The sequence below is a fragment of the Prinia subflava genome, chromosome 4 (genome assembly GCF_021018805.1).
Source record: "Prinia subflava isolate CZ2003 ecotype Zambia chromosome 4, Cam_Psub_1.2, whole genome shotgun sequence".
NCBI classification, from domain to species: Eukaryota; Metazoa; Chordata; class Aves; order Passeriformes; family Cisticolidae; genus Prinia; species Prinia subflava.
In genome coordinates this window covers 21,259,590-21,270,131 of record NC_086250.1, presented here as the reverse complement: position 1 = coordinate 21,270,131, position 10,542 = coordinate 21,259,590, and the positions used below count along the sequence as shown (strand labels likewise).

General features: G+C 46.8%; 1 protein-coding gene across 3 annotated transcripts; it reads left to right on the top strand.

Annotated features, from left to right (window-relative positions):
• The first annotated feature begins 3,008 nt into the window (after positions 1-3,008).
• On the top strand, positions 3,009-10,533 carry EIF3D (eukaryotic translation initiation factor 3 subunit D). 3 transcript variants are annotated; one of them, XM_063395802.1, is made up of 15 exons: positions 3,009-3,152; positions 3,455-3,588; positions 3,855-3,900; positions 4,278-4,414; positions 4,512-4,597; positions 5,093-5,165; positions 5,304-5,416; positions 5,625-5,757; positions 6,329-6,476; positions 6,701-6,831; positions 7,281-7,366; positions 7,593-7,722; positions 8,202-8,344; positions 9,112-9,392; positions 10,378-10,533. In XM_063395802.1, the coding sequence occupies exons 2-15, from the start codon at positions 3,466-3,468 to the stop codon at positions 10,389-10,391; spliced, it is 1,644 nt and encodes a 547-aa protein (XP_063251872.1). In that variant the 5' UTR covers positions 3,009-3,152; positions 3,455-3,465; the 3' UTR covers positions 10,392-10,533. The 3 variants fall into 3 exon arrangements, with proteins under 3 accessions (XP_063251872.1, XP_063251870.1, XP_063251871.1); XM_063395800.1 differs by having other exon boundaries at positions 5,301-5,416; XM_063395801.1 differs by having other exon boundaries at positions 3,077-3,213; positions 5,301-5,416.
• Positions 10,534-10,542: the final 9 nt, after the last annotated feature.

Sequence of the window (10,542 nt, the reverse complement as noted above, 5' to 3'; positions counted from 1 at the left end):
CAGGAACTGTACTGATAGGACAAGGGCTAATGGCTACAAAATGAAAGAGGGAAATTTAGCCTGGACATTAGGAAGAAATTCTTGACTGTGAGGGTGACAAGACACTAAAACAGGTTGCCCAGGGGTTGTGGATGTCTCAATGCTAGAGGTGTTCAAGACCAGGTTGGATAAGGCCTGGGGCAACCTGGTCTTGTGGGAGGTGACCCTGCCCATGGCAGGCGTGGTTGGGACTAGGGGGTCTTGGAGGTTCCTTCCAACCCTTAACACTCCATGATTCTAAATGTGGCAGAAAATCTCCCCTGCTTAAGACTGGAATTTTTTTTTTCATAGAACTCTTCTTCTCTTTGCTAATGGAAGGTTAGATCCATGCCCAGGGGAGCGTTTATGCCGCACCAGCCACTCTCTATGCATGCCATCTCTTCCAACCCACACCTATATCCAACTGTGTCACCAGAAAAAGAAATTTGATGGGCTGAGACCAAACTGCACAGGATCTGCCATCTCTGGTAAGCAGCAGCACTACATTCTCTTGCATGCACTTTACTCAGGCTTGGGAGGGAAGACGAAACTGTGGAAAGCATGGGATTTTGTTTTATTGGTGTATTTCTCTTTTCAGAACTTCTTCCTCTTTTTCCTCACCATCTCCTAAGCTATGAGTTCCTCTGAGCCCATAGAGCCCATTGTCCAGCTTGGGGGGATGAGGGACAGGCGCTGTGGGGGTCACTTGAAGCTGGGATCCCATGGAGCCACTGCAAGCAACCAGCAAGGCACTTCCAGCACTGATGTTTGTCTCCAAAAAGGCTGTTTAGGTGAGACAGTTACAAATTGCATTGTATAAACTGTATTTCTGTAAGTGGATTTTTTTTTGCTAGCGGGAAGAGGCACTTTAATAATCCCACTTCTGATTAATGGCAGGGTGTCTTGTCAAAGCAAAGACCGCTGCAGCTTCAGTTCTTTCTCGAGGAGGAATCACAAGTGGAAAATAAAAGAGAAAATGCACAACCTTTCTGCCTGGAAAATATTGATCTAGACTCTTCCTAGGTAAAAGACACTCAGTAAAATTCTCTAAAGAGTTTTTTAGCCTGTGAGCTGAAGAGATTTGTAAACCAGATCCTGCACTTTTTAGGGGTAGAGAAAATTTCAGTCACTCTGGCAGGAGAACATTTGGGATTTAATGATTTATTGTCCTCACTCCCTGAGAAGAAATACTATCCCAATTACAAGACAGGGACCCGAGGCACTGCTGTATTAAATCACTGGTTCATGGTCTCCTAGAGAGGCCATAGGGCTGAATCCAACTTCCAGCCCTAGGCCTGCCTTGCAGCAGGTCCAGGGAAGCCACCAGGGACAATGAGAAAGCTTGAATATCACACTGAACACAGCAAGGGCAACTGCAATTCCCATTCTTCGCACACCCTTAACTGTCAGAGTCAAGTGGTTTTTGTAAAACCCTCTAAAAACAAAAAGTTGGTTGAGTGATCATACAACTATAGCCTGAAAAGTACCTGATTTTCCACAGAATCATTGCAGAGTTTGGAATATATTTTTATTTTTAGAAGCTGTGTGTGAGAAAATGAAGAGACACATCATTAAGTCATGTTTCCTGTCCTAGCATGTGACTTTATTGACATATTTCTTGTCCAGAGTCCTCTAAGTCTGTTCTCTATCAAAGTAATCTCTTAACCTCTATTTCTGTTTTTATCTGGGGAAACAGGAATTTACCAACCAGACATCACAGTAACTCCATCACTGTAAAGCAAACTTTACTAGATGGAAATTGCACATTAATAGTTGAAATCTGTATTTGACTAAGCTGAGGATCAATATTCTTCCAATATATGATTTGTAAAGTGAGTTGAACTCAAGTTTTTCTAGAGGAAAAAAAAAAAAGCAAGTCATTGACACCAAAACCATTCCCAATAGGCATTTGCCTGCCATAGGGCTGGATACTTCTGCCAAGAGACGTTCCACAGTTCCAGGAAGTTTACCCATCATTAGCACTGGAGATGTTTCCAACCTCACCATTGTCTGAGCTGCTGTGCTCTGCTAGGCCTTCAGCACACACAGAAAGCCAAGTTTTCTTCCTCTTGATGACATCTGGGTGCAAAGTGAATGGGTTTTGTCACATGTCACCCCCAGCTTTCACACTTAAAAGCCAAACTCCAGCATTTTAAACCAACAGGGCACTATCCTTAACGTCACGCTCCTTCCACTACCACATATTTTTCCTTATTAAATGGCCATTAAGCAGGAATGAATTTTCTGTAAATTACAGTGTTGTCCCAAAATAAGTTCTTTCATCCAGTCTACAAGAGGCCAATCCACACATATAATCCAAGTATTTGAGTTATTTACAGTTCTGCATAGAAAGAAAATCCACAAAGCCAGCACAACTACCAAAACTTTTCACTCTTTATATATTTTGGCAAACAAAGGCATTAATGACCCTCGGCTGCAAGTTACCTAGTTCTCTTTTTAATTAGTCTTCTGTCTTCTATTGGTTAATGAAATTCTCTCTGCCCATGCCAATTAGTCTGCATGATCAGTCTTTCCCTCCTTTTGAGTCAGTGGTTTCATGGGTCAGTGGCCACGATCTCCCCCTGCCAAATTATCTTTAACCCAGTTGCTGAGTTATCTTTATTAGTTTCTTCCTTTTCTTGAGGGTTTTGCCAAATGTCTTTGTGGCTTATAAATTCTGCATTCTCTGTGTCCACTATCTGTGCTACATCCTTCCTTCCAAGCTCTGTGAACCCTACACCTTAACAAGGCAATTCTACTGTCAAGTAATTTGTCTAACACCTGAACAGCACTTGGAGTTTGTTTCTTAGCTGCAGTTTCACAGATTAAACCTCATTTCTTGTTGATCAGAGTTGAAACTACACAGAGATCAAACATTAAAGAATAGCTTAAGAAAATGTTTTAGCAAGTTGGCATTTTGCGATAACACTGCCGCTTTACGGCAGCCCGCTGGTCGCTGCCTTTACCGGGTAGTTGGCGGTTTTCTGCTTTTACGACAGGGCGCTGCCGTCGCGCAGCGCTGACGCCGAGGGCGCGCCAGGGCTGCGCGCGGCCCTTTCCCCGCCCGCCGCCGCCGCCGCCGCCGGAGCCGCCGCTGGATCCGCCGCCATCGGGGCCGCGCCGGGGCCGCGCAGGTGAGGGGACCGCTGGGGCCGCCCCAGAGCCGCTCGCTTGCCGCTCCGGCAACTCCCGCGGGTACCGAGACCCCCCCCCCCAGCCCCGCCCTGCCGGTTCCGGTGGGGCCGCGTCCCCGCCCCTCCCTGGCACACGCAGCACCCACCGGGACCCTTTCTTCCTCCCCGGGCCTGCTTGGCGGACGCGCCTTCCCTTCGCGGTGGCCTGTGCCGAGGCAAGGCCTCATATCTTGCCACACCGTGCGGCAGCTGGGGGTTGAGGTGTTTGTTTTTTGTTTTTTTTTTCATTTTTTTATCTTCAGAAAATTAAAAAATGGCGAAGTTTGTGGCACCTGTGATCCAGGACAACCCCTCCGGCTGGGGCCCGTGTGCCGTGCCCGAGCAGTTCAAGGACATGCCCTACCAGCCCTTTAGCAAAGGAGACCGCCTGGGCAAGGTACCTGTGCTGGGCCGTGAGCTCTGGACGCTACCTCCGGTGTTAGCATTTGTTACCCTGGCTGCTCCTCTGGCACCTTCGGCAGTGCGTCCTAACACACTGAATACCTCGCAGGGCTGGCAGGCAGAGATGGGAGTCAAAAGGATTAGACCCCAAGCATATGTTGGTGTTTGTTTCTGCTGCTGGGAGTCCTGTGTGTGCGAAGTTAGAGGTGTGGGGGGGAAATGTGTTAATACTTTCTTTTGACTGTTTGTGCTCATTCTTAGGTGGCCGATTGGACGGGAGCCACCTATCAGGATAAAAGATACACAAGTACGTGTAGTCTGCTGGCTGTTCCTGGGCTTTATTTTCTGCAGAGTTTTCTTCCAAGCGTTGTTCTTACTTTCATGTCTCACACCCACCCTGTAATTACCTGCACACCTCATCAAGACAGGCAGCTTACTTCAGGAAGTGTGCTTTACCCTTGGGAGAGCTCTGTGGGGCTCTCCCTGTCCTTGGGGTTTGGGGTTTTGTACTGCCTTATTACCCAGGCTTATAAGGGAGGCGGTTTGGTGGGGGAAGTACATGCAGGTGTAAAGCAGGAGTCCCAGTTTAGATATCAGACTTAGGTGAAGGAGGTTGGGAGAGAATGGAGCAAAGCATCAGGGTGTTTCTCATCTTGGTGCTGAGATACTTTGTTTTATTTCCAGACAAGTACTCCTCACAGTTTGGCGGTGGAAGCCAATATGCCTATTTCCATGAGGAGGATGAGACCAGCTTCCAGCTGGTGGACACGGCCCGGACGCAGAAAACAGCATACCAGAGGAACCGCATGAGGTTTGCACAGGTGACGTGTTCTCAGAGACAGATCAGAGGGGAGCTTCAGCAGCACAGGATTCTTTCCCAGTTAAAATGTCTTTGTTTTTCGTTCCATCATTCCGCAGAGGAACCTTCGGAGAGACAAGGACCGTCGGAACATGCTGCAGTTCAGCATGCAGACACTGCCAAAGAGTGCCAAGCAGAAGGAGAGGTGAGGCTGCAGAGACGAGCATACCGAGCTCGGGTTGGAGTGTGTGAACATACTGTTGATGAATTTGCAAACTGACAGTAACAGAATCTGCTGGGGCAAACAGTCAGCAAAGAATTTCAGGATATTTCAAGTCCAGTTGTTTTGCTGGTGTCAGTAGTACTTAAAAACATGGATTTCATATGGCTACCTAGTAATTTAGGAAGACTTAGGAAAACTTAATTGTATTTAGAAAGTAAAGGTGGCATTTTAAGCAGAGAATATTCTTTCTGAAAACTGCATTTCAATCTTCAGGTAAAACTATATAAAGAGCTGCTCAGAGCAAAGAACAGACGTTTTAATGCCTCAGGCATCTTGATCAACAGATGGCTCAACAAATGTCTCAGCAGCTCAGTGCCTGAAAGCACTGCTCCTCTAGTAGTAGTTTGGAAGTGGAGGAATGGTTGTGGCATATAGGCATCAAGAACTTCATGGCTTTTCTCACATTTGTCATTTTAGAGATCGTTTGCGCCTGCAAAAGAAGTTTCAGAAGCAGTTTGGAGTGAGGCAGAAATGGGACCAGAAATCACAGGTAGACAAACTGCTGAACATTGTGCCCCCTCTGATGGTTAGGTTTCTCTGGCTGCACTCCTGGGGCAGCTCCTCTTGCACAAATCCTGATGTGTCTCCATTTCTCTCTGTACTTGTCCCGCCTTTGGCTGCGCAGCAGAAACCTCGCGACTCCTCTGTTGAAGTTCGCAGCGATTGGGAGGTGAAGGAGGAGATGGATTTCCCTCGGCTGATGAAAATGCGCTACCTGGAGGTGTCAGAGCCACAGGACATGTGAGTTCCTAGAACAGCCCTTTGCTTGCTCCTTGAAGTGACCAGATTTTTGGAAAGCAGGAGCTCAGGGGTCTCCTGCCTGATCCCAATGTTCTCATTAAGGTACCAAAACCAGGGGGAGGTAATGGAACATCCAACAAGCCCTGTGTGGTTCATAAGAGGTATTATCTGTGGGAGGGGTATACAGATGGTCCTCTTACCTTTGCAGAGAGTGCTGTGGAGCCCTAGAGTACTATGACAAAGCCTTTGACCGCATTACAACAAGGAATGAGAAGCTCCTGAGGAGCATTAAGCGCATCTTCCATACTGTCACCACTACGGATGACCCGGTTATCCGAAAGGTATCCACCAGTTTGTAAAACTCTGTGTGTGCTGTTGTTGGAGACCAGCTGTCACTGTCAGACCAAAGGGCAAAAACAAGAAGCATTAGCTGGTATCAGTATTTTTCTTAGGTAGAAGGCAGAGCTAGATTAATGCAGAGTTAGGAACACTGGCCAAGGAAAAGCTGTAATTGTGGAAGGGCAAGCAGACCAGTACTTGAGCTATGTTGGGATGAAACCTTATGTTAGAGACCTGATCCTTGGGGCCTTGGTTTTGGAGGTGAGGAAGGCTCAGACATTTCTCTCTTGTGACCTGACTAGCAATAAGAAACTATGTCTTTTCCAAGAGAATTAACATTTTGTAGTAATTTTGTAGTAATTTAGTATTTTCCCCGTGTGTGGGTGAGGGTTGGCCAGGATTGCTGGGTAGTACCTTACACTTTGTCTGGCAGCCAGTGTGGTACTTACCAGTTCGGCTTTCTCAGTCAGAGCAGCAGAAGAAATCAGTGACATGGTTTGCACTTCTCGTCCTGCCTAGGGAAGGGGTATCTGTTCTTACTGCTGAAACAGTTTTCTCCTCTTGCATTTACAGCTGGCCAAGACACAAGGGAATGTGTTTGCCACAGATGCCATCCTGGCCACACTGATGAGCTGCACTCGCTCTGTCTATTCCTGGGACATCATTGTTCAGAGAGTTGGATCCAAGCTTTTCTTTGACAAGAGGGACAACTCAGATTTTGGTGAGAAGTCCTGAAAGGAATTTCTGTTAAAGTAGCTAAAGGGTCTAATTTTCTTCATGTGGGTGTCCACACTGAGCCCCCTGAACAGGCCAGTTACTGCAGTATATGTGATAGCTATGTGGGGAACTACAGTACTGATCTTTCTGATGTGTAGCTAGAAACTCACTAAAGCTGACATACTCACTCCCTCAGGTATAACCACTTGCATCTGGTTTTCTCCCCAGACCTCCTGACGGTGAGTGAAACAGCCAATGAACCACCACAGGAAGAGGGCAACTCCTTTAATTCTCCACGCAACCTGGCCATGGAAGCTACCTACATCAATCATAACTTCTCCCAGCAGTGTCTGAGAATGGTAAGGTGGAACAGTGATGAGTAGTGGGGCTTGTGTTTCAGAGAGTCTCAGAAAGAGGCCTCATTAAGGCTGCTTTAATGCAACACAGAAGCATTTTAATTGACAGTTGTGTTATACCAGTGGTCTTGCAGTTTTGAAAGAGGTGGGATTATTTCTGGTGAGCAGTGTGACTTTGATGTAGAAAGGTTTTCACCTTGATTTCGCAGAGATGTCATCCTCCTCCAATTGGTGATGCAAACAGGCTTCTTAGTACACTTAATGAAGCCTAAGTGCCAGTACAAATTCTGCCTATAGTGCTGTGACTAATGTAGGCATGAGGCTTTCATCAGCTGTCTTAATGTTTTGGTGTGTCGCTACAAAAGGGAAATCAGCTACTGTTGCTGTAAAAGAGTATTTTTTTTAATAGAGGAAAGCTGTCTCCTAGCATGCTCTGCTGTTTTCATCTGCAGGGAAAGGAGAAATACAAGTTTCCCAACCCAAACCCCTTTGTGGAGGATGACATGGATAAAAATGAAGTAGCCTCTGTTGCATACAGGTAAGTTGGTATTTCTGATGCCCAGTTTTGGCAAGGGGGCAGGATGTCAGTGTGATATGGAGGCAAAATAGGTTGGGAATGTTAGTGATAGAAGCTTTATCTTGAGAGGGATTCATGGATGACCTCACAGTGAAAAGATAGATGAGGAAAGGATTTTGCTGAATGCTGGCATGCATCTGGAAGAGAACAAAGGTCAGAAATAACCAGCTGGATTGTTTATTGGCAGATACCGAAGGTGGAAGCTGGGGGACGATATAGATCTCATTGTCCGCTGTGAACATGATGGAGTGATGACAGGAGCTAATGGAGAAGTGTCATTCATCAACATCAAAACACTGAACGAATGGGATTCGAGGGTGAGGAAGAACAGGATCCCCAAGCTAGCTCTTAACTGCTTCACTGCTGCCTGACATGCCAGGTACAGCAGGGAAGATGAGACCAACATCTGGCTGTGTCCCCCGGGTGCTACATTCCACTAAGGAGTATAACTTTGGTGGATAAGCAGTGCTGATGGGCTTCTCCCCTAACTGTGAGGTAGCTGGCTTGAACCCTCTTGTCCCTGGGTGTTCAGCACAGTAGCCATTCTGTTCTTATGGTTCTCTTTAGAATTCTTCCCTCCCAAACTACCCTTTCCAACCAGTGCCACACATGTTGAGCAATCCCAGGTGTTTGCATTTCTCCCTTCCCTGTGCAAGAGCTTTTCCTGTAGGCTGCAGTTCACATTCCCTCACATGGTACCATAGGGTAGACAATTTCCCTATATGATGACAAGATGGCTGAAGAGATGCCTGCTGCTGGCTTGTCAGGCTGACGCTGGTTCTGGTTCTCCTCTCAGTATTGCAATGGGGTGGACTGGCGCCAGAAGCTGGACTCTCAGAGAGGGGCTGTTATAGCCACGGAGCTGAAGAACAACAGCTACAAGTTGGCCCGCTGGACATGCTGTGCACTGCTGGCTGGATCAGAGTATCTTAAGCTTGGGTAAGGGAGGCAGTTCACACAGAGTATCTTCCAGGTGCATTTTCCATTATTAAACTTTGTATATGTCTGAGTGAAGCATTTACAGAACAGGTAATCCTAAAATCACACAGTGTTCGGGTGGCCAAGAAAGGAAAGCATGTGGTGAGTGCACCAGCCTTGGTGTAAGCTGCTTCCCTTCAGCATCCAGCTGTGACTGACCCCACACACATGAAGGACAAGTGGCCTGCATGGGCTCTCAGCCTCTTTGCTGTGCTCACCAGCAAGGGAAATAAATACAGTGACTGTGGTGCCTGTCAGGGATCTTGAGATCCTTAGTTACTGAGAAATTAGGTGGTGGGTGGAGATATGGCCACAGCGTTCTTTAAACTGTCCGTTTAAAATCAACTGTGTACTGTAGGTAATGAACAAAAGGCTTTTGCTAAATAATTTCTAGTGGTTCTGCAACCCTCAGTTCCATCCACAGACACGGAAATGATACTTTTCCATCTTTTTCATTCCAAACTCCCAGCTAATCATTATATTGCTTAATTTTATCTCTGGGGCTAATTCTTCATCTTTCGTACCTCTCCATCCGATTTGGGGATTTCCAGGTGCATTACAAATTGATAGGTTCTAGCCAGATCCTCTTAGCTTTGGGTGTTGGAGTATTAGGATTTTTCAGCCCAGAAGACAAAAATAAGATGATCACGCTGTTTTTCTTGCTGGTGGTGTTCTGCTGTCTGGGCTTAATCTCCTGATACCCCTCTGGTTACTTCTTGCCTCCCTAGGTACGTATCCCGTTACCATGTGAAGGATTCTGCCCGCCACGTGATCCTGGGCACACAGCAGTTCAAGCCAAATGAATTTGCCAGCCAGATTAATCTGAGCATAGAGAACGCCTGGGGCATCCTGCGATGTGTCATTGACATATGCATGAAGCTGGATGAGGGAAAGTACCTCATCCTCAAGGACCCCAACAAGCAGGTGATTCGCATCTACAGCTTGCCTGACGGCACCTTCAGCTCTGATGAAGATGAGGAGGATGAGGAAGAAGAAGAGGAAGAGGAAGGTTTGTAGCATACTTAGTGCTTTATGCTTTTAAGTGATGTATTGGTCTGGATGAAAAGCAGCAATTTATAATGACCAGAGCTAAAGGGTCAGATCTGACCCATACAATGGCAGGAGAGGAACGAGGCTGGAGAGTGTGTGGTCCCAAGGATGGGACTCTGTTGAAAAGGTATGAGTGATATTGGGAGTACTCAGCTGGAAGAAAGAGGAGATTTGGAAATGCAGATGTTGAGGAGGAGTGATTTTAGCAGGGGTTGGAGGGAGGTCCCAGATCCAGAGCACTAACTGGGAAGACAAAGCCTGCCAAGGAGCCCTTCATTCAGCAGCCCCAAGCTCTGCAGGAGCGGGTGGCTGGTAATTTCTGTTGGTACTGGGATACTTTTTGACTCCAGTTTTAGAAATGGCAGACTATAAGGTGACATACTTAAAACACGTGGTGACAGAGTGTAATTGAGAGGACAAGGTGAAGGCTTTTCTGAAGTGACTCTTGAAGCTGAGCAATCACTGGCTGGTCAAGATGGGAATTTTGGAGCATGAGTGGTGCCCATTGGACAACTGCTGCCTTCCCTTTGCTGCCTAAAACCATCTTGGATGTCTTACCTGAGATCTGTGTTTGCTCTGTTGACAGTGGGAAACCATTTATCCTAGAGCTCTTGCTTCTGTGATAGGTCCCAGTTTATTTTTAGGCTGTAAGCTTAGCCTGGCTACTCCGGATTTTATTATGGATATGTTAGTTAGGTTGCTGTGTAATTTGTTCAGGAGTGTAAATTACGTAATTCCAAAAGTTGTGGTCTTGGCTTTATTGGGAACTTGAAGGGGAGGCGAAGAGACAGTTGGAGGTGGGATAATCTCCCGAAGTGGCAGCCTTGATTTTTTTTTTGTGTTTCTTGTGGCATTTCTTCGTCAGCGACGGTATAATTTTTGGGGTTGGATGTTTTTCTTTCCCCAGCTGCCTTCACTTCATATCCATTTCTCATCTTTTTCAGAGGAAGAGAGCTGAACCCTGCAACCAGCACCGAGGGGCTGCAGTGCCTAGGCAACCCGGGTCCCAGGGGTGGGCTGTGGCTGCACCATCGCCCCGGCCGTGTTGCACATCGATCGTAAACCGGGGGAAAGCAGAATAAAGTTGATTTTGCCGAGTGCCGGCGCTG